At 26.8% G+C, this 24,230-nt stretch overlaps 1 protein-coding gene across 3 annotated transcripts in view; it reads left to right on the forward strand.

Annotated features, from left to right (window-relative positions):
* The window catches only part of LOC107453795 (polypyrimidine tract-binding protein 1 heph), an 82,230-nt gene that overhangs the window by 52,038 nt on the left and 5,962 nt on the right, over positions 1-24,230 (forward strand). For all 3 annotated transcript variants that reach the window (XM_016070744.4, XM_043040731.2, XM_043040737.2), the window contains 11 exons: positions 2,003-2,152; positions 2,232-2,372; positions 3,600-3,651; positions 4,648-4,706; positions 4,786-4,954; positions 6,042-6,122; positions 7,807-7,937; positions 11,164-11,197; positions 21,725-21,817; positions 22,848-22,945; positions 23,059-23,177. In XM_016070744.4, coding sequence (XP_015926230.1) covers positions 2,003-2,152; positions 2,232-2,372; positions 3,600-3,651; positions 4,648-4,706; positions 4,786-4,954; positions 6,042-6,122; positions 7,807-7,937; positions 11,164-11,197; positions 21,725-21,817; positions 22,848-22,945; positions 23,059-23,177 — 1,127 coding nt within the window. The remainder of the gene's footprint in view (positions 1-2,002; positions 2,153-2,231; positions 2,373-3,599; positions 3,652-4,647; positions 4,707-4,785; positions 4,955-6,041; positions 6,123-7,806; positions 7,938-11,163; positions 11,198-21,724; positions 21,818-22,847; positions 22,946-23,058; positions 23,178-24,230) is intronic.

The following is a 24,230-nucleotide window of genomic DNA, read 5'->3' on the forward strand; positions in this document are numbered from 1 at the left end:
ATATATATACACATATATATATATATATATATATATATATGTGTATATATATATATATATGATTTATTTTTGGGCTACAAAATGTTCGAATCCGCTACTTTTGGAGCTCCCATTCGCTACTTTTTAATCTTAAGTTCTGGCAACACTGTATCAGCACAAGGCCTTGAGCCGCCTTCAATTATGAGGGTGACGCTTGCGTCGATGAACGCTGGTGGCTTGTTTTTTTTTTTTGTGTGGGGGGGTAAGAAATTTTTCTTTCTTAGTCACAAAAAATTGCTGTGATATAGCAATATAATTTTTGTAAGCAATATAATATAGATTGTTAATCATTTAATGATTAACAATCTTGAATTATTAATTACATAAAGTTTCTGTCTATCTGTGCCTAAAAGCTCTGTAATTCAACAGTCCTTATCTTTAGGGATCTATGAATGATGAAAATGAAGAATTAATGTGTGAGCCTTTATTAAAATAAACCAGTAGTGTCCTTTTTTCTTAACTGATAATTATTCTATTACTGGTCTTGAAGTATTAGAATAATTATTCAATAATTACTGATCTTGAAGTAGAATACTTCTTTCAATCAAGCTACAGGTTTTTCAATAACCTGTGCATTCGGATTCACAATATCTTTTTATGAATGATTTAGCAGTTTTTTCTCCTTTTTTTTTCCCTTCTAAGAGTGATATTTTTCCCACTTTAAACTTTTTGAAAGGGTAAAAAAAAATTGAATTTTTTTGTTGTTAGTTATTAAAAATTACGACAAATATTTAATTTTTATAATCAATTTACTATTGTAATTTTGCTTTTTGCATTTGTAATAATACAGCTGATGCTCGTTCTTAATTTTTTAGTATAATGTTCTTTTTTTATATTAGTGCTAAGCCTGGAAAGGTGTTAATTTCTTAATATAAATGTAGATTATTGTGTGGGAGTTGTTTGCTGTTGATATAAATTTTTAGTGGAAAAGAAAACTTAAAATGTTGTTATTTGAGTTACTAAATATAGCTCTTTGTTTTGTATGCTTAATAAACATTTGCACAAACAAAAGTGCCTTCATCTTCTCTATAATATTTTATGTACTAATTAAGGTATGTACTAATTGATGGGTCTTTATCAAAATATCTGATACTTTGTGCTTAGTATTTTAAAGCTCTTAGTACTTGAAATTAATACATGATGAAAATAATATTTACACCATCTTAACAAGTAAAACCAAAGCAAATGATAACTAAATGATCAATTTTGTAAATTATCATCTAGATGGCAGCACTATTTTAATCTTTGAACTCTGTATTCGATTATATACTCAATATTCATTCAGAAAAAGCTAATTCAAATGTCAATTTCACTAACAGTACCACTCTATGTTAAAAATGTACCAACTCACAAAGGAATTGCTTGTTTCTTGGACTTTTCTATGTACTCATTATCAACTTTTATTCATCAGAAGACTCTGTATCAGTTTGTATTTATCTGCAGACTCGTATTAATCTGTGTATTGTATCAATTTGAGGATGAGACCTGATCTTGTAGTTACTTTTGAGATGATGCAGGGAAATAGATATTAGAGAGTGATATGGATTTGATCATTTCTTCGCAGAATATCATAATTCAGCAATGAATTTCATGTCGAACTGTGTGTTATTACATATTGTTTAAGTCATCGTGTTTCGAATTTCATAAAAAGTAACAATATTGAAAATGCTCATTTTCATAAAGTTCATTTATTAGTTATCTAACATATAGTTATGTTCATTTATTAAAATTATCTTACCCATCTTTGCAATTGATAGTTTGTATTTTTTATTCACTCCGTGCTCGTAACTCTATTTTAATTCTTTTATTTATTTCTTGCATAAGCATTAAGCTCACCTCCAACAAAAAAACAAATGTTCTAAATTGCTAATAATTTCAAATGAAGAATTAAGAGTACGTAATTAGATGCTGGTGACGGATATGTTAATTAAATGCTGCCTTACAATTATTATATTCTTTATAGGCCTTCCTTGAAATGAATGATGAAGCATCTGCAACATCAATGGTGAACTACTATGCAAATTCAGGTGCCCCTTTCGTTAAAGGGAGAAATGTTTATGTTCAATTTTCTAATCACAAAGAATTGAAGACAGATAACACTCACACTTTAAGTGTAAGTCATTTTTATTAACTTATATTATGCGTTTTAAATTTTTTGTATTCGAAGTGTTAAAATTCATTTTATATTTTAGAATACCACAACACAGGTGGCACTGCAAGCTGCTCAAGCTCTAGTGAATCATACCACTGATACTCAGGGTGGACCAAATACAGTTCTCAGGGTAGTAGTTGAAAATCAGATATATCCAGTTTCTTTGGAAATATTATACCAGGTATTATCTGTTTTCCTTGTATCTAATACATTTAGTAATTGTTTTAAAAACCTCAGCATATATTTTTCTAAAAGCTTTTAGAAAAGGCAGCCAAAAAAGGATTTGCTTTTTTGGAAACTTTTGCAAGTTTTCCTATTTTATCTGAATTCTGTTTGCGTTTGCGAGGGGGGGGGATCAGTGCTTTAAAGTGCAGATTCAATGTGCCAAATTCTTTCAATTGTGGGATATCCTTTAGAACTTTAAACTCAATCAATCACTGAACAGAATGAGTTTCTAATGTTTTTCTAGTTATCAATCATAAAATGCAGGGAAAATGTCTCATTGTTAGCTAATATCGATGCTGCTTTTTTACCTTATAACAACTGATTCAAACTAATCTTCAGGGTTTGAATATTAAATTTTTTTTAATCAAAAAACTTGATTGATTTAATTTATAAATCAGATTTTTTTCTAATTAAATTTTATATTTTTAGGGTGCTTTTAAGAAAATAGCATTTACGTTGAGCTAAATTTTATAATTTGAATTGAAATACAGTCAAACCTCGAACTTGAAGGGAGAGGAGAAAAAATTCAAATGATCAAAAATCGTCGTTATCGATGTAAGAATTCAGAAAAATGCTCTCTACATACCTTATTTACTATTCCATATTCATTATAAAAACACTTTTTACACTTTCATTTAGAAAAAGATTCAATTGTTAAGATTTTAAATTATTTTGTATTTTTAACGTTAATCGCATAGAAATTGTAGCATAAAATACACTAGCTTTTCCTCTGTTCGCCAGTTTCTATTTGTGTACTTTTAATATTAATTTGACATCTTATAAATAAATTTTAAAAAATTAATCCCATTATTGCTTATATAAAGAGAATTTCAAAATAAAATTGGTGTTTTACGCCATATTCTTTCTATGTAATGTCAGTCACATTTTATATTTTTATTCTAAGTAAAACATTTATAGTTTTCAATTTCTTATGTGCATAATAATATTAAGTTTATTAAAAATCATCCCATATATTTTTTTGATAAAATTATTAAATATTTAATAATGAAAAAGAAATTTTAAAAATATAACCTTTTAAAATATGTCAGTCACCATGAAACTCCATATTATTCGCATTTTGAATTTTTTTCCCCCTAAAATTATTATTCACCTATTTTTGAATTCCAATTTTTTATTTCATTTTTTGTTCATTTAATTTTTAATTTCAATTTTTTCTTTTCAGATTTTCTCTAGAGTTGGCAGAGTGTTAAAGATAGTGACATTCACTAAAAATGGTAATTAAATAAAAAATATTATAGTGATATATAACCATTTTTTTCTTCTTTTTAACAATGTTTAGCGAAATGGTGCTTGTAGCAACTGATGTTAAAGAGTGAAAATTATATTATGAATTAAGTTTTTAGTCACTGCACAGTAATAATCTATATTATATAAAACGCTAATACGTACGTATGTATGTATCAATAAAACCGATGATATTTCTTTTCTCACGCTGGCAACAGTTTTCATTTTTAATTGATTGGATTCGGCGCGCAAGAGCACGTAGTGAGCAACCAGATAACAATAACCAGAGTGAGCATTATCAGGTTGTTCAATTCAGATTCATGCACTAAAAACATGACAATATTTAATTTAAACTCAATTAGGAATTAATTAATTAATTGAAGTGAGAATGCTTTAAAAGGCCGCTGTTGAATTGATATTTTTCTACTGGGAGCTACCTAAACGTCTAAAAAACGTTTAAGTGTTTGTATTGAATGCATTGAATTTTTTTATATTTCGCTTTTATTTATGCATTGAATTTTCACGCTTTAAAATGCAGAATATTAGTAAAACAATATTTGATAATTTATTTTGCTAATATGTTTCTTATTTAGCTAATGTTTTGATTTTTTCACCATGTACAATCTAAATAGCTAATATACTTTTTTAAAAGCCAATAAGAACATTGGTAGAATTCTTCTACATAAGTACAATACTATGTCTTTGATGATAAAATACTACGTCTTTGATGATAATATATTATGTCTTTGTGCTAGAACATTGTATTCATTGGCGAGCGAGCCATGGTTCACGGCATGAACCACATAGGATTGCGTAGCAATCCTCGGGGGTTGGCGAGCGTTAGCGAGCAGGGGGCGGAGCCTCCTAGTATTTATTATTTACTGTGTAGCAATTTGGAATTACATTATGAATGTTGATTAATGTGGCAAACAGACAGGGTTAAGTTTGGTTGATGTTTTTAATGAAGTCATGATTTTTTTTTTTAGGCACATTCCAAGCATTGATTCAGTATCCTGATGTCATAACTGCCCAAGCTGCCAAATTGGTTTGTGATACATTTTATTTTTGTAATATGAGTTCTCAGTATTCAGTATAGTGTGTTAATGGCATCTTTTTAATTTCAGTCTTTGGACAACCAAAACATTTATAATGCATGTTGTACTCTGAGAGTTGAATATTCCAAGTTGTCTAATCTAAATGTTAAGTACAACAATGACAAAAGTAGAGATTTTACTAATCCTATGCTTCCTAATTGCGACCCCAGTTCTCCTTTTGATTCCTTAGGATTGCCTGGTATGTTTATTTTTTAACGTTTGTAAATTTCTATTATAACTACAGATATTTTTTCTTCTTATATAAAATATTTATCTATCTAACAGCATAGGAAAACTGATTTTGCTTATTGTTTTTTAAAATCGACGTTCAATTTATGTTCGTAAGTTCTTTTAAAGTTTTTAAATATCTGATTACCTAATTGTGATTTCTCTATCACTTTAAATATTGTATGAAGATGTAAATTCTAGATTGATAGTTCTAACACTGTTTTGAATAATGGGATTAATAGGATTCAAACAGAGGAAAAATTTTGATTCAATTAGAATTTCAAACTGTTAACTTTTTGTTTTCTAAAGTGCTTAGTCAGTTTGAAAAATTAGATTGATGTTTTCAGGTTATTTCATTTCGATTACATTAACTTTCTAATCAAGCATTTATTACATTATTTGTTATTATTATTTAGTGTTTGTTCCAGAAATCATATTGTTACTATTTATTGCAATGTAAATTATAATTTTCTATTCTTATAATACTAACCTCACAGATAAGAAGATTAATATTTTATTTTCCTTTTTCGCAATGTTTATTAAATACATTAAAAATTTATTTCAAATCTGAATGAACTTAAATTTTACCCTTATTATTTAAATTATAAATATAAATGTTAATTTATGTTATATCATCTTTCATAATTAACTTTGAATAATGAGCCTTTTTTCTTGAGATTTTTAAACATATATCTCTACTGATTTCGAAACTTTTTGCGCCTTTGATTTCATAAAATAGAATATTTTCCTTTTTATATTTTGAAGCTTAGTAAGTTCCTTGCAATAGGTATCATTCATAATTTAGCAACTGTTTTCTGAGCTCATAACTTTAAATATGAAAATATTTCAATAAAATCTAAAATTTTCTTTTAAAAAAATCCTGCATAATAAATTGACATTTCTATGAGTTTCATGACTATATTTTTCCTCCTAATATTGTATAAAAATATAATGCATTTATTTTATATGTTACTTCTAATTACCTTTTACAATGTTAACTTTCTGAAAAACTTTTAACGCTTGATAACTTTCTGCATTGCTTTAATTTTTTGCTAAAGGTTCAATGGGTGTTTTGGCTTCTCCATTTGCACCTGGATTAGGATCACCTTTAACAGCTGCATATGCTGCTGGTGCTGGAGGTAATAATTAGCTAATAATGTTCATAAACTGTTATAGTTTTTTATATTTTTGTAACCATTTAAAACATTCTGTATCACTTTCTACAGGATGTCCCAAAATTCATGTAAGAATAAATTGTGTACCCTACTTTACTGTCCAAGACAAATAGCAATATTAAAATATTTTTAAGCAAAATGGGATTTTGTTCTTCCTTTTATTAAAAAGCTCTTGATATTGAAATATTTTTTCATTATAATATTTCTAATAATAATGTAGTACAAACACTTATAGGAAATATGAATATTAAATTAGAAATGGGACTCTTCATAGTACCAATTTCACCATGCAAAGGTTACTTACCCTGAGCTGCCGTTCAGTCTGTTATTCTCTTATCAACATTTTTTGCACCAAGTCTTGACATTGAATTTTGGGACTCCTATTGTTAAAAACTTGCAATGTCTTATTTTCAGTTTTACGAGTAAAAAACAAGCATTTCACATTAAAATATTTATTTTTTGCTTCTTTCTTACCAGGTGTCAAAAATGTTGGCAAAAAAAGCAAGTGAATTTTGCTAGCTAAAACAGGAGCCATATATAACTTGTAAACAGTGTAGTTTTTTTTCTCCAGCTTATGCATATTTTTTTAAAAAAACTAATCGTTTTTGCGAAAACTTAGTAAAAAAGAAAATTTTTTTTATTGTAATTCTTTAATTTTAAAAAACCCATTTAAGTAAAAAAAAATTTTGTGGAAAAAATGACTTTTTTGGACAAATATCTTAATTTACTCTCATTTAACTCTATATCATTAACTTATTTTGCCAAATTACACAGTATGCCGTAAACTTACTTTATAACACAAATTTTTTTATTGCTAAATTGCACAGATTGCAGTAAATGTACTTAGAGAGGATCTTTGATTATTTTTGCAATTTAAACTTTTTATTTATGGCTCTTGGTTAGGTGTACACAGTTTAAACTCCAGCTAATGCTCGTAAATTTTCATAATTCTTGAGGGATGTCTCAATATTCTAAAATAAAGTAAGACACATTGGCTCCTGAACAGTATTTAAAATTATACAGTAAGATTCTGACTATCAGAACAATGGTAAGTCGGATTGTACTCATTTCTGCCTTTCTCCGCTCTCCCAAAAAATTAAAAAAAAAAAAACATGTTGCACAAACTTTTTTAAATGGTAAGTTGACAGATCTTCCAATAAATTACTCTTTTACGAAGTGGCATATTTACTGTTTTCTTTTTTGAGATCATTGAAACCCTATTTAAAAATTATTTGATTTAGAAAGAATTGATCTCTATTACCAATTTAAATAAATTATGGTATAAAGAATTTATTAACTAATTCATACCTATTATTTTTTTATCCAGCAGTGTTATAAAAAAGTTTCTATGCATATTGAACTCAAAACTATTCTGAGTTGTTCAGTGTTCTATGGGTAAAATTGTATTGGAAACTGCTAAAACTTGGTTTTAAATAAAGTAATTTTGAAATTAAAATAGTCTTTATTAATCTTTTACAATGAAATCTGCCAGTATGATACTTTAGTACAAATGATGTTTGCTTTTGATTTGTCATTTTCCTTTTTTTAAGATAATCTGGGGTTGTTTTTTTTTTAATTTCCCCTTAAGGAGTTTCTCTTTAGTTTGTTTTCCCCTTTTTTGTCATTAATATTTCTTTCTTTTATTTAGGCCTACCTTTAGGGGGTTTTGCCCTCTCTTCTGCTGCAACAACAGCAGCTGCTTTAGGAGTTGCGGGGTTGAGGCTACCCGGACAACATTTGGGTAGCACCGTATTGCTAGTTAGTAATCTCAATGAAGAGGTAAGACATTAAAAATGATTTTAGCTTTATTTTGTTTGCATTCTTTACTGAGAAAATAACTTAATAAAGATTTCTGATCCTAGCAAATGTGCCACTTTACAATTAATTAAAATTACGGAATTATAAATTACAGTATTAGTTTTATTTTCTGTTACTATCATTATTTATTATTATTTTAAATTGCAATGACTTGATATTGGATATTTAAGTTAAAGAGATGGAATTGCTTACTGCCAAAATGATGTTATTTTGAGCATTAAAAGTATTAAATTTAAGAGCTCTATTCAAATTGTTATATACTTTTTTTTCCTTTCTATTACTAAGCTTTGTTAATTTAAACACTTTTTCTGAAGTTATACATGTTATTAATTTCAAATTTTAAACTGAAAATTTTCTTTACAATTTTATACACTGAGAGATCATAGTTACTGCGAAATATAATTGCATATAAGCAAACACTCTGTTGAAAATATTTTTTAGCATATTTTGTAATTTTACTTGTTTTTTATTATTTAAAACTGAAATGTTTCTGTATCAAATCTCTTGGTAATGTAAATTTTTAAAAATGAAGATACGGAATTCGTTAAATTAAGACAGATTTTTCCAGTTGCACTAATTAGAACTTCGTACATCTTATTAAATTTTTTAAAAAAAAATTTTGTGATTGAACAAAAATTGGCAGTTAAATAGAAATGCTGTTATTTTTACTTGACTAATATGTAATTTTTAAGCATATAAGAAATTATAGCAAATCCCACTGATTTATTTGTAGATGTATTTGAGAATTACAGCAAAGTCTTATAAAAGTGGAATTCTATCAAAAGTGTGTAATACTACCTTAAGTAAAAACAGAAAAGTATTATTTGAAATTCCAAAAAAAAAAGCAAAATTAGGAAACTGTTAAATTCGTTAGAAGTTTCCCCCAGTTAAAGGAGACTGCAAATAAAATTGTCCTATTTTTTTCCATTTGTTATGCTAATAATCCTATTGTTAATGTTTAATGTAGAGTTTTTGAAAAAAGCTGACAAAACAAAATTTATTTTGGAAAAAATTTTTATTGCATAATTATTGTGTGTGTGTAGATTATACAAAAATGCTAAATTTATTAAAAATGTGCTATTTTGAATTATTTATCGTCTATGTTGATTTTTCTTATGCATTGCAGTATTGGATAAAAAATTTAAATAGAGAATTTTAAAAGAGTATAAAGAGTAAAATAATTTATATCAAGAGTATTTCAAAAAATATAATGCATGGAAATTTTTAAAACAAACCATAATGTTAGAAATTTAACGATCCCAGATCTTCTGTGTCGGATACCTTTAGTTAATAGTGTTGTCATACAGATCCCACTCTGTAATGCATTCTACTACATCCTCATCTGCGCCCCACAAAAAAATTAATTAAATAAATAAAAAATTCTTCCACCCCATCCAAAGAATTCAATATTCCTACCCTTTTTAAAATATTTTACAATAACATTTGAATCTGCATTCTAACATGGGTCTAGTATCATTTGATACTTGACATTTTATAGAAAAAATCTGTCGACTTATACAAGCAACGTCGTGAATTATGCTATTTCGTAATCAAGTCATTCAAATAAAAAAAGGGGGATCCGCTTATACTTTGAGATGTATGGCATTTTTAGTCATGACAAAAATTAAGTTTTTTTTTGTAATAGGATTTGTATTTTTTTACAGACTTATACTTTTTAACTAGTGCTATTGTGTTTGTGCAAATCAAAAAATTTTTAGAGAAATATGCTGTTCCTCACAGATTCTGCCTTTTAAAAGAGTTTGCTGTAATTTGTAAGTCATTTTAAATGCTAAAAATGTCTGCAGTAACTAAATATTGTAAGTGTTTTGTTTTCCAAAAATATTTCAAGTGTCATTCACATTTTTATGCATTTAAGGTCAAAATCAGATATTTAGGATCTTTTTTTTAGGTGACAATTTATAAAGAAAAAGGTTTTAATGTTAATGATTGTTGAGAGTTTTGGGTGTTAATTTTTCTTTTAAGCTGCTTTCTATTATTCTAAACCTGTATGTGAACTTGCAATAACTTATTCTGTGCTGTGCCTTTGAACGAACTTCATTTATTTCAGCTTGTTTGATGTGTTATCCTTCTAGCATTACTTCCAATTAATGTTAACCTTATTTATTTTACAAAGGTGTAGCAAAATGTATTTCAGAACACAAATTTTTAGTTCAAGATTTTAAATTTAAAGACATACATTCTTATCAAAATTTGCGTCTCCAATTTTAAATTTTGATTTGCATAAATTTTTTGGTTTACTTTTTTTTTTTTTTTATTCTAAAATATATATTTCTTGTTTTAAATGTTTTATTCTAAGGAGACCTGGAATATATTATACTTTCTTTGCACTTTTTCTACATATCTTTAGTCAAAAATGAACTGAGCTCCAAGCAGTTATATTAGATATATGTTTGTTTTAATATAAGTTAATTATTATTTATTTTTCTGCTATTTCAAAACGCCCTATTTTTCCCTAAATAAAAAAATAAAAAAAATTAATAATAATAAAAAATCAATAAAAAATTTTATAGCTCTCCATAATTTTTTTCAAGACTTTGGATTTTATCTCTTTATTGTCCCCAAAAATGTATAAAATTTCTCAATTTTTACTAAAACTTTTGAAATTCCATAGATAATAAGAAGCTTATAGTTTTTTTAATCTATTTTTATTTGTGACTTAAAATACACTTGATTTCATTGTAATATTTTATGGTTAACTTACTATTAGAGTGAACCTAAATGATATGAAAGTGATATGAAATTTGTATTTCTTGTAGCTCTGTTAATTTTTGAGAAAAGATAGAAAGTGAAATGAAATATGCTAATACATATGTAATTTATCAAAAATTATGCATATGAGGCACTTAAGTATTGAATCAATTTCTTTTTCTTTTTTACTATTATTAATTTCCGGGTCCCCTTTAGCTAAACGCACTAAGATACTTTTTGCTACATCTAGCATTGACTTTTTTTTCTTTTTACTATGCATATTGTTTTTTTTTTTTTTTTCACTTATTAAATTTATGTATCTTAGTTTTTTTTTCATTTTTCTTTCTTTTCCTCGCCTTGGTATTTTTCCAAAACGAAATATATATCTAATGGACTTCTTTATTCGTTCGCTCGGTCACTGAAAAACCCTTTCAACCTTCTGCTCTGCCTCACCATCCTGTTGCTCTGAAAATACTAGAAGGTCACACCTGATGCTCTCTTTACCCTTTTTGGTATGTTTTATGAAGCACTCTTATAATTTGGTTTTTGTTTAAATTTTTTTCCTACTTACTTTTTTTTTTAAAAAACAAATACCCTTGATATTTTTAAAGTTAATGCACATCTGCTTTAAATATCCTATTTAGAATCTGTACTTATATTATCTTAATTGAATGCTTTATTTATACTTCTTGTATATTTTTTTCTATTTGTTGTGTAACTCTCATTTTTCATACCCCACTGTAGAATTATTTATTATTTATGCATGTATAATCAAAACAAAACTTTATAAGCTTATTATATGAAATCTTTTGGCTGTTTCTTACCCATTTCTGTGCCATAACTATATAAAAACCTGTTGCTTTGTTTGTAGTATTACTATTTTCTCTTAATCTAAATTTTTTAATGGTTTCGGTAAATTCTTCAAGGAAAGAATGACATCCAGAATCTACTGAAGCAAAGAAGATTAATTTTTAAGATATAGTAAAAAATTATTTATATTTCTTGCATGTGTATGGTTCCCCCATTTGTTATCAGCAACAATAAAAAGTTTGTATCTTTCATCTGGCGATTTGGTGGAAATCAAATTTCTAATGTTGAGTATTTAAAAGCTAAATATTTCATTATGTTTTCGGAAGTTGTGTGTGGATATAAATTTTTCCTATTAAATTACATAAATTAAGATGACCTTCTACTAATTTTATTTTCTCATTTAAAACGATAATAAAGACCATGATTGCGAAATAGTTTTTCTTTTTGAATGTTAAATGTTTTGAGAAAAAAAATTGAAGGTAAAAAAAACGGCAAAAACTATTATCAGATTATTTTCTTAATAAATGCGTTAAAACTTCTTAACAAAAGACCTTCTAAAAATTGAAGGAAATCTGTCAGTCACATCTTGTGGGGTTTTAAAATGTTGGTAGTTTTCGAGGTGAAGCCGTTTTTAAAACTCGTTTGCATGTAGCTCGGAGAGTTCTTTCTACTTGAGTTTATCTGGATATAACTAATAGGAATATAAATCATATCTTAGAAAACTTTCCTAACAAGATAATGTATCTTAATTTTCCCATTTTTAAACCATTTATCTGGACTTGTTTTGAATTGTTTGAGAAGAATATTTGCTTGTTGCACTTAAAAATGGCTTTATCCCCTAAAAAAGTTTCAAAAATTCAACAAAATTTTTTAGTTTTATGCCAATGAAATTTTATGATCAATATTGAATAAACTACAATATACCTAAATTTAAAAATATTAGAGTGAAAGTCAATTTCTATAATTGTGTGAGGTTCTGTTCTTGGATTTTAGCTTTTTAAATTGAAAATTAGTTTTCAAAAGCAAGCATTAATAACTGGTTTAAACTCTCAAAAAGTGTTTAACATGCTAAAAGAGTGCAGCTAAATCATCGAAAGCTGAAGAAGAGAGAATCTGGAAGGTCTGTGCAATTCTATAATAATGAATATAAATGACATTGAACTAAAAAAGTAATTTAAATTTATTTTAATAAAAATATAAATTATACTTGCATTTTATTTCTTTAATTGTTTTTAGATTCTTATGTATTGAATTGGTTCAAAGCTAATAACAGTTACCAATTTTCAGGGATGATCGTATTTCAGGTGTACCCCAAAATTCCAGGTCTATTTTCTTCTGGGTCTAAAAGCTAGGAGTAGGTCATGTGATTTTTCTAATGAATCTCACATAATTCCATTTTTAAGACCATTGGTTTGCTGAGTTCTGTGAATCAAAACCATATTTTCACAGAGTTCCACTATCTTAAATTTAAATTTTAAAACTCGCTAAATCTTATGACAAGACGTTTATATACATGTGGTTCCCTTGCCATTTTAATTATTTGGAACTGCACCGAAAACAGTTTACATAATGATTCATAATAGTACTATTTTAATGATTAAACAATTCATGTTGATTTACCCAATAACCTAATTTAAAAGTTGCATGTTGTAAATCATATTCACGCGAGTTTAAAAATCCAAAAGCCCATTCCATTTTCATTAGATTTTGAAATCCAATATTACAATTCGTATTTACTTGTTTTTTAAATTGAGCATTGATTTTAGTATTTATTCCTAATTTAATAGTTATGCATTGCAATTCATATTTTTTTTTTTAAAATCCAATATTGTTATTTGTATTTTGTCCTTTGCAATATTGAACATAAATGTTTCGTATTTATTCATTATTTCTAAGCTACGCATTAAGATTCATATTCATGCAATCCAAAAACAGGGTGCACAGCATTTTTTAAAAGATGCTTATTTTTTAATTTAATTTTTTAAAAGCCCTTAAAGGTGACTTTTTGTGGGATTTTTTAAAAAATGGGCTTAATTTTCCTTTTTCCAAAGTAATTTTTTTTTCTCAGGTCGATTTTTGCCACGAATTACGAAAAAAGCGCACATTATTCAATTCAACAGTGTTACAATTCATTCAGCCAGACCATGTGTACAGGCGGTCAGTTGCTTACAGGGCTGATTGTGCTCCGGAAAAAATCCGGATTTCCTGAATTTTCGCTAACAGTGATCCGGAAGTTTCCGGAGATCGAAGGTCCAGACGTTTCAAAAAATCATTATCACAGAAGTTTCCGGAAATCAAATTTTCAAAGGTGGAACTTAAAAACACAGTTTATTTTATTTGTTTGTAAGGGAGAGCCAGAGAGATACTTTATAAGCTCATATTCATGATTAATTTTAATTTTTTATCAGTAAATAGTTGTTATAATCATAAACTCAAGAAAGAAAGACATATTTGTAAGTTTTAATTACTTCTCCGGGTATGTGTAAATGGTATAGGTATGTGTAAAATTTTAAATATTTTTAAGTGAACTAAGAAATATTGAGAAAAAGGAAAAAAGACCTTGTTTAAATTTTTTTCTAATTTTTCAATTAAACAGTTCTTTTTTTTCTCTTTTTTATTTGTTTTTTTTTTTTTTAACTTTTTAACTCAATGAATTTTCCGGAATTTTGACTTGGGCTCACAATCACCCCTGGTTGCTTATGAAAGCGCCAGTTATTTTATATGCTTAAAAAAAATTATCTTAAAATTTTGCAGGTCCCCATGCGCATGCACTGAAATAGATTCGGTGGGAAGGAATCTGGCACTCTCTTGTGCAACTCTGCTGCATTTTATAAGAGTTTTCCGCCCTCTGAAATCAAACCCAAAAATCTTTCTAAGTTTTCTGATCATGAGGACAAGTGAAACATTCCTAAATTTTTTTCCAAATTCCAAAAGAAAATATTATTTCTCTTATTAATTTCATCGCTGGTGAAAGTGCCATTGTCTTCACTCACAAGCTAATGATGTGGTGTTCTCATGTTGTTCTATTTATGGATCTGTACCACAATTCTTGAACATGACTTTGGAATCATTCACTGCTTACATATTCTCTTCTGTCCTTTTATTCGTTTAATTAATTAAATAAATATAAGAATTAATTGATATTTTTAATCTTGTGACTTTTACCAAAGACGCCCTTATTTGCATAGTACTTTAACTCAATAATATTTAATCTGATTATAATACTCAACAATATAAAAGGTATGAAGTGAGCGGCTTTTCACTATTTTAACATTTAGCACATGCAGTAAAAAATCTTGTTGTTTAGATTTACCATTCCAAAAAATTTTTGATTCATCTCTTAACTATTGAAACGATTGGGAAAAAAAACAGTTTAATTTGGGGAAGAAGAAAAAGGAATAGTTTAATTAAATTTACGTAAAAACAATTGAAATAAAAAATTCAATTATCTCAGATTTGTTTAATACAGTACAGAACCCGTTATCCGGAAATCGGAAAACCAAAAAACCGGAACAAAATTCAATACATTTTCCCGCCATTTAAAAAAAAAAAATTTTTTTTTTCCTCATAAGATTTTAGGATTTTTCTTTCTTTTTTGAAAGATGTTCACCTTACCATCATTTTGGAAATAATCATTAGGGTATTACTTAATCATTTTTTCTTCTTTTTAAGATTATTTCCAAAAAATGTTTTTTAGTTGGGTTTAGCAATTAAAAAACGGCTTTTTGTAGCCATTCCGAAAACCGGAAAAATCAGTTATCCGGAATGGCGATGGTCCCAATCGTTCCGGATAATCGGTTCCCTACTGTATTATGAATGTGAGGTCCATTTAATAAATTACTTCTCGCAAAAATGTTTAGCTTCAGTACTCATTGTATTTATATTTTAATATTAATGAATTTTTTTAATCATTTTATTTAAGAAATACTGAATTTTAATGAATTTATTAAGGTTTTCTTAGTTTGTTAATTTTTTACATATCTTTATAAATTTAGTATGATCAATATTAATCTTGTTAGTGTTTTTGTTGAATATATTTTAATAAATAACTAAAATTGAATAATAAACACCCTGAAAAATCACAATTCACACAAATTAAAAATTCGATATCATGATTTCCGTTTTTTTATTTTTTGTAATATATTGCGATTTAGACTTGCATGATTTTGAAATCCATTAACACGATTCTTATAAGAACTTGAGTTTTTCCTTACATTAACTACAATAAAAGTGCGATATTCTTCATTGGTAGGTAATTAAAATATAAATCTTAGTTTAAAAAAAAAAAAAAATATGCTAAGCATGAAACATGTATTGTATATTAATTAATAACCATTTTTTGCGCATGAAATTTTCCGGAATATTTACTGTCCCAACCACTGCTGAATTTGGTGAAATTTGAAATAAAAACAAGATTTAAAATTTCCTCAAACAGTATTATTTCAGAAAGAAGTAATAGAAAAAAGAGCTCTAAAGAATTAAGTATTTGTAAAATTTATGCATGCACGCAAACACACATACACGAAAAATTTTCTGGGTGTTTAAGAAAGGAAAAGAACATATATATATTGTTATACGTTTGAATGTTATTACGAATTTCAGCGTTTCTTTCTATGATTATAGGAATTTCTAAAAAAAAATTTCTCATGATATTTTAATTATGAAAGCACACTGTTTCTTGAAGTTGAAAGTAAAAAATAGTGATGAGTTGCCGTAAAATTATCAGGGTTTTTCAATTCATTTTAAAAAGAAATTTTTTAAAAATTTACATTTTAAATTAGCATTTGAAACAAAAATAAGAGAGTGTCTACCCCTAATAAAATCCAGAAATTATAAATTCAGTCTCTTTTAAAAATCAGTTTTACAAGAACAGAATTAATAAAACATATGAATTAAGATTGCAGGCGCAGTAATTCTTGCACTAATTTGAAATGTAAATTTTTATAGTTAAGCAAAATCTCCTTAACAAGACATTTATTCTGCCTTTACCAACACTTTGTCAGGCAATTTTTTTTTTTTTTTTTACACAGATGGGTTAGAAAAAAACAAGTCTTTGGAACATGAGACTGAAAAAAAAAAAAATTTCATAATAACTTAGACTAGAATTAATGAACTACTGAGGCAAACACAAAAGTATAAAATTCAGAATCTAAATAAGTAATATTTATTGAGAAGCAATTTTGTTCCAAATTCCCGATTTGTAACAAAATAGTTATTTAATCAATTTGATATATTTGCTCACGTTTTTATCCAGCTACAATTAGATCAATTTTAATATTCAATTAATTTTTAATGTGATATGACGTGGAAATTTCAAATCTCGAATTCCAGTAATAACTTTTCGACATGCTAGGTAGTATTATCAATCCGTGTTTTGATCCTTTTTTTTCTTTCCTTCTTTTGCAGTTAATGCAATTGATTTTCTCTTGGTTTTTAAAATTTCCATGTTGTGACATGCAAAATTTGAATTGCACATTGGAGTGATCACTTTCTAATGTGCTCTATTTGTGTCGATAGTGTCATAAATTCCTCCGTTTCGATCGTTTTACCGGCTATTATTTACGCATGTTTTTTTCTTTCTTTTTTTTAACCCATATATTTCTTATGCATTATTAGGTGCAAAATTCAATTTGAATATTTATACATCGCTTTTTCACAGGACAATGCCGCTGTTTCGTTGAAGATCCCTATTTTTTCTTACAACGTTAATAAAAAACAAATTCAGATTGCACATTTGAGAAATTACTTTTTTAAGCTATTTTGGCATAATTACTTTATCCACTAAATCTATGCAACTTTTTGATCAGTGTTTTTTGGCAGTTATTGCTGTTTGTTTCTACATGGTTTTACAAAATCCGAAAATTGTTAAATACTAGAAATTCAAATCGAGAATCTGAGTATTTACTATTTGCCAAGATAATTCTATCATTTTTCCAATCAATTTTTCAGCAGTTATCATAGCTAATTCTGCATAATTTTTTAAAATTTAGTTTTTTTTAAAACCATATTATTTACAAACCGAGCACTTAATTAACGCCTTTTTGATGCATCCGGTCCTTGTGATTTTGCTAAATGGACGTGGTTTTATCATCAATTTTTATACATTTATTGCCGTGGATTTCGGTTTTTTATATCTTTTTTTTTAATGATGTGATGACGACTTAGGATATAATTTTTTTTTCAATATCTATGTTTGCTTTTGTGATGAGAAGAAAGAAATTTGTTAGATAAAATATAGATTTTTTTTCTTCCGCTTTTTGCAATTTACGATTTTTTGTGCATAATCATGACAGTCTTGTTTGTTACTTATCTTCGATGTACAAAAAGAAAAAATTAAATACCTGAAAATAAAAAATAACTACACTTTGAGGAAAAAAAAAAAAAAATTCAGATAATTTCTTCCTGTAATCACATGTTTGAATTGAGTATGTACCGCTTTTTCAATACGAAACTACAATTAAATTTTTATTGTGTTTGAGTGATATTGTTTTGTTGTACTGAAGTATAAACCAGACATGTGATTTTTTTAAACTTTTCACCTAATTTCAGACTTCCAAAACTTGTTTTATTTAGATATTATTTTATTGATTTTAATCATGATTTATGTATAAAGCTTTACAGTTGGACTTTCACTTCACACATATAGTAAAAATGAAAGAAAAGGCCTAAAATAAGCAAAAACAGAATCAATTCAATACCAAAGCTTAATGAAATAAAGGTTACCATTTTATAAAATTAAAAGTGTAGATAACAACTCTTTTAAATTTTGCTTTATTTTCTGAATATTTTGGCGATTTCTTTCCTTTAATAGATCATAAATTTCAGTTTTTCACCCTTGAACAAAGAGAACAAAAATTACAATTCTTGAGAAAACTAAAGGTTTGAGTTTTTAAAAAAAATAAAGTGTGCAAAAGAATCTAAATTTCTATGATCTAACTCATATGGAACCATCTAAATGAAAATTCCATCTGAGATACTGAAAATTATTAAATGCCCATTATCATTCAATATTTAAATTATAGGATAGATTAAATGTTTAAAATATACTACTGATATGAAATGTAAATTAAAATTGGGTGCACTTTTGCATTCGATTTGAATTAAATTTGTTAGCCTTATCTTTAAATAGATACCACCTTTGTTACCTTAACAATGAAATTTAAATGTCTCAAAAATAAATTCAAGATTAGTATAAAATTATTCTTTGACACTTGGTAGTTTAGAAAATTACGAAAACTTCTAACTTCAAAAAGGCTGTTGAACGTTCAATCGTTTTCAAATAGTAATACGCATATGTGTTATTTTTCTATAAACTTAAAATGTTGTAATGTAAATTAAAACAGCCAAAATAAAATATAAATGCAGTAATTAATGAAGATTTTGGATTCACAATTTTTAAACTTTTTTTTTTTTTTTCAATTTAAAAAAAAAAAAAAATTGAAGCCCTAATGAATTTTATTCAACAAACTGATCAACTGATTTCAAATATGAAATTTTAGAGACTTCTGATTTTTTTAATTTTAATTTAGGCGTGTAATTTGTAATAAAAAATTATATTTTATGCATAAAATAATATAAATACATTAAATTTGTAGTTGTAAAAAGTCAAAATTTGTTAAAAATTACATTTTCTCAAAAATGCTCAAAAAAAAACTTTACTATTTTTTTAATTTTATTGGTTTTAAGTATACGATTATTCTACCTTTATGTAAAAATATTTCGTTAATTTTTTAATTATCACAAAATAGGCAACTACCTGGATTTGAAAAATGCCTACAGCCTGTAGAGTAGCCCGTATGATATTTTTACCTGTAATTTTTATTTATTTTGTGGCACTCCCTATACATTTTCTACAATCCAATTTTTTGTTCATCAAAACAAAATGTAATGTTAAGTTAAACACCCAAATTGTTATTGCAGCTTTTTAATATAGAGAGTTAGTGTATAAAAATCTCCTGAATTTTTATTTTGTTACGGAGACCAACTAAAGATTGCCAAATTTTTTCCCCTAATAGCAAAAGAAAGATTTAATTTCTCTTGTTAATTTCATTGTTGGTGAAGCGCTATATTCTTCATTACTGGCAGGCTAATGGCCTTCTTGTGCTATTCTATTTATAGATCATTGCCGTAATCTTTGAATTTGACTAAGGGACCATACACCAATTACTTTTTTTTCGTGTGGGTTCCCAGAGCAGTCGTGAATCATAGAGCTTTATCACCTCAAAATGTCTGTCTCCCTTTTATTTATTCAATTTACTAAAGATAATAATTAAATGAGATTTTTAAATGCAAGATTTTTATATCCTAATTGCATAAATTTTTTTAAACCTTAATTGTACTTCATTGCCTTTTTTTTACTTTTTGCCCTTTACATTGTATTATTATTACTTTTAAAATCAATTATCTCAGATTTGTTTAATATCATGAGTGTAGATGTTTGTTTAGCTTCAATACTCATTGTCTTTAAATTTCAAAATTATCTATAATAAATTTTTTTATCATTTCTTAAAAGAAATATTGAACCAGGTTGCAAATTTTAATTAAAATTAGGGACCATACTCTAATTTACATTTGGAATATGAATTTATTAAAGTTTTCTTAGTTTGCTTAATTCTTTTCATATCTTTATAAATTCAGTATAATCAATAATATTAATCTTGTTAATGTTTGGTTCAATATGCTTTTGTTTAAATCTAAAAAATACACTAGATAACCTTTTTAAATAATGCTTGATTAATTAAATTAAATTTTTTTACACAATTAAATAAAGTTATTATTATTTTAAGAAATAGAATAAGTCACTCAATATTAGATATATTTAAAATTGTTTTTATGGTGGTTAATATAATCAAGTAAAGAGTTCTTCGTCAGAAAGTTGTTATTTTATGATCATGTAAAGTCATTGAAAATTGATGCATTTTGTAAATGAAGAACTTTCAACAATAGGAAGAAATTTTTTTTATTAGTGAGCCTGCCCTAGTTTAAGTGTTAAAAAATATTTTTTAGTTTTAAAAGGTGGTTATTTTTTGTTGGAAAATTTACTGCATTCTTTTAGGACTTTCGTCAATTGACGAGTCAAGAGTTCCAATGAAAACTTGGTAAAGGAGAAAACAATTCTGCGGATTAAGAGGGAAACAATTCTGATTGACCAATTTTTTTTACTGATAGAATTTAGATTACAGTCAAATCCCGTTTTAGCGAATTCCTAGGGACTGAAGCAATCGCTACGCAATAACGAAAATTCGTTATACCGATATTGCGAATTTCTACGTTAACAAAAATTATTTTGTAGCATTGGAATTTTTCCAAAAAAAAATTAAATAAATATTGCATTTAATTACAGTTTTGACCTATTTGTACTCTGCATTTGGAAAATATCTAATCAATATTTTAAAAGCTTGCAAAAACAATTAAATTGAAAAGAGCAATGAATATATTATCACTTACCTATTAGAAATTACGTAAACTGTAATTTTTTTTCAGTACAAATGAATAAAAACCAGTAGAAATTGCAAACTTCCTCCAAATTACGCACATTTTCTTATTTTCCCTCTTTTATTAAACTTTTTATTTTGAAGATGCACAAAAATATTTGAATTTTGTGATCATTGTGTACTTTTGAAGAATGGAAAAGTGTTTTAAATCACGAGAGAAAAGGAGAATTAATGCTTATTTTCCCCTTCGTTAAATCGGATTACGAGTTTCGTAATATCGGTACTTTTAATTCCTCGTTTCTATGGAGATTCATTTGGGGTTTTGGAAAATATTCGTTACATTAAAATTTTCGATATTTCGGATTTCGCTAAAGCGAGATTCGACTGTATTTAAAAATACTGATGACTCTTTGTTAGCATCAATTCCAATCAAAATTAGTGCCATTGTTAAAAAAAATTGATATTTCGTTGTCTAAGTTGTTTTAATTATCTTGCATATAACTGTTTATTTTACAATTACATTTGTTATATCAGGTGTTGAGATATATTGTAGTTTTACCTAAGACTAAGCAGATGCTGCATTATATATATGACTTTATAAGAAGTACTCGTAGCTAAAACCGAAACGAAAGAAAAGCCATTTGATTTTAAATTGTTTATGCTTTAGAAATCAGAAGTCTTAATTTACCTATAATATATTTGCAGCGAAAATGTTTTTAATGTTATTTTTTCCACTCTAGTTTAACTTATTTCTATTCACAACATATAGTTTAACAAATATTTTTTTCTGTGCAGGTGTCTATGGGGATGTGCACAGGGTAAAAATCCTTTTTAATAAGAAAGATAATGCTCTTATCCAGATGGCTGAACCACAACAGGCACAATTAGGTTAGTATACTATATTTTTCTCTTCTTTACAAGTCTTCGTAAATATATTAATTTTCAAAAGCAACGGACCTTTTTTGTTCACTTGGTTCTACATCTAATATTATTTAATATTTAAGCAAGGTGATTATTATAATTTAAGTCTATCTATTTCTTACTCAAGGGGCTTTTTCATATTAATTAAATGCAGCTTATCAATTTAGGTAAGCCAGGAAGTGTTTGTATTTATATAATAAATAAAATAGCTTTTAACATTAAAAACATCTTTCATTAATTTCAAGTTTTTTTTTTTTTTTTTTTTTTTTTTTTTTTTTTTTTTTTTTNTTTTTTTTTTTTTTTTTTTAACTTTTAGTTTATGTACTCTCTAATATGAGGCCTATTTTACGATACTAAATAATGTAAAGTGTTTTATTAAGGGCATATAAATAAAATGACTAGAAATACGTTTTGATCAGGGTGCTAATTCTTTTATCGTGTAAGCCTTAATGGTTGGCTCTATTGTTTTGAAGTTAGAAAAATTTACTGCTCTTATGTTTTCACAATTAAAAGCGCATCTCTTACATTGTAAATAATTTATAAGTGTCATTCCTATGGAATTTTTATTTTCTGGTTGTTGCATCAACAGTGATGACAACTATTAGAATTTCATAGTCAAAATTACAGAGTTTCCGTTAAGCAATAAAAATTGCAGTTCTCGAGAATTTTGTTATTAATTTGATAATATTTTTTCCTCCCTGAACTAACAGGACTTCTGACATTTTGTTTACAGTGAAAGTTTTTTTTTTAGTAACTCTCAAGTGTTACTTTTTTATGTTTAATAGTAATTTCATGTATTAATATTAGTACATGAATTAGTACATTAGTATTAATATTAGTATAATTATTTTATTAATATTAGGTATACTTATTTTTATATATCCATATAGAATTACATGGTAAAACACTATCGGTTGCATGCATAATTGTACATCTGATTACCGATAGTAAGAATTTATTTATATCATTTGATTGATAGAAATCATTTTTTTTGCAGCTTTGGCACATCTTGATAAAATTAAAGTATATGGGAAACAAATTAGAGTAGCACCATCTCGTCACCAAAGTGTTCAAATGCCTAAGGATGGGCAACCAGTAAGTGCTTGTCTTTATTTTGGATTTAACTATGATAGTTTCTGTAGCCAGTATTCATTTTGTGTTCGAAATATTATTTAGCAATAAATTAAGACATCAAAATTTTATTGCAGGATGCAGGTTTAACTAAAGATTATACACAGTCTACTTTGCACAGATTTAAAAAACCAGGTTCAAAAAATTACCTCAACATATATGCTCCATCTGCCACATTGCATTTGTCTAACATTCCGTAAGTAAAGCTGTTTTGTTTATTATTTATCATAGTTTAATTATTCAGAGTGCGTATAATTTTTAAAAGTTAAGTTTTTTAAAAGCCATTGAAGGCATTTTCAAAAGGTACTAAATTTTTCCCATTCCCAAAATCAGATTTTTTTCTTAAGCATGTTGATTTTCGCCACAAATTATGCAAAAAGCATGAAATTCCCTTTTTTCTCTTCAACGTTTTCACAATTCATTCAATTATAATCCATTTCGGTGTACCATCTGTCAGTAGCGTATAAAAGCGCCAATCACTTTGCATGTTTGATGAAATACTTGTGGGTTCACATGTGCATATACTGAGCTGCATTCACTGAGAAAGGAAGGACTCTTGCACTTTCATGTGCAACTCTGCTGCATTTTGCAAGAAATTCTGATTTTCCCTCTGGAATCTAACTGAAAAATCTCTCGCATGTTTGTTAATCACGGGGACCAACTAAACAATGTCGAAATTTTATTTTTCCTTATAGCAAAAGAAAATTTTATTTCTCTTGTTAGTTAAGTGCCTTTGTCACTGGCAAGCTAATGGCCTTCTCACGCTCTTCTATTTATGGATTAGTACATTATTAATATTTATAGATTCAAATATCTCAGATGTGTTAAGTAACTTAGATTTAAATCTATAAAACTTTTATTTAAATCTAAAAAATACACTATATAACCTTTTTAAATAATAGCTAAATTAATTTAATATTTTGAAATTTTTTTTTTTACAAAACTAAATAATGTAATTACAGTACAGAACACGTTATCCGGAAATCGGAAACCAAAAAGCCGGAGCGAAGTTCGATACATTTTCCCACCATGTTTTTTAAAAAAATTTTTAATGTTTTTTTCCTCATAAGATTTTAGGATTTTTCTTTCTTTTTTTTTTGGAAGATGTTTACCTAACCATCATTTTGGAAATAATCATTAGTGTATTACTTCATCGTTTTTTCTTCCTTTTAAGATTGTTTCCAAACATTTTTTTTTTACTTTGGTTTAACAATTAAAAAAAACTGCTTTCCGAAAAATCGGTTATCCG

Source organism: Parasteatoda tepidariorum, chromosome 7 (genome assembly GCF_043381705.1).
Source record: "Parasteatoda tepidariorum isolate YZ-2023 chromosome 7, CAS_Ptep_4.0, whole genome shotgun sequence".
Taxonomy (NCBI): Eukaryota; Metazoa; Arthropoda; class Arachnida; order Araneae; family Theridiidae; genus Parasteatoda; species Parasteatoda tepidariorum.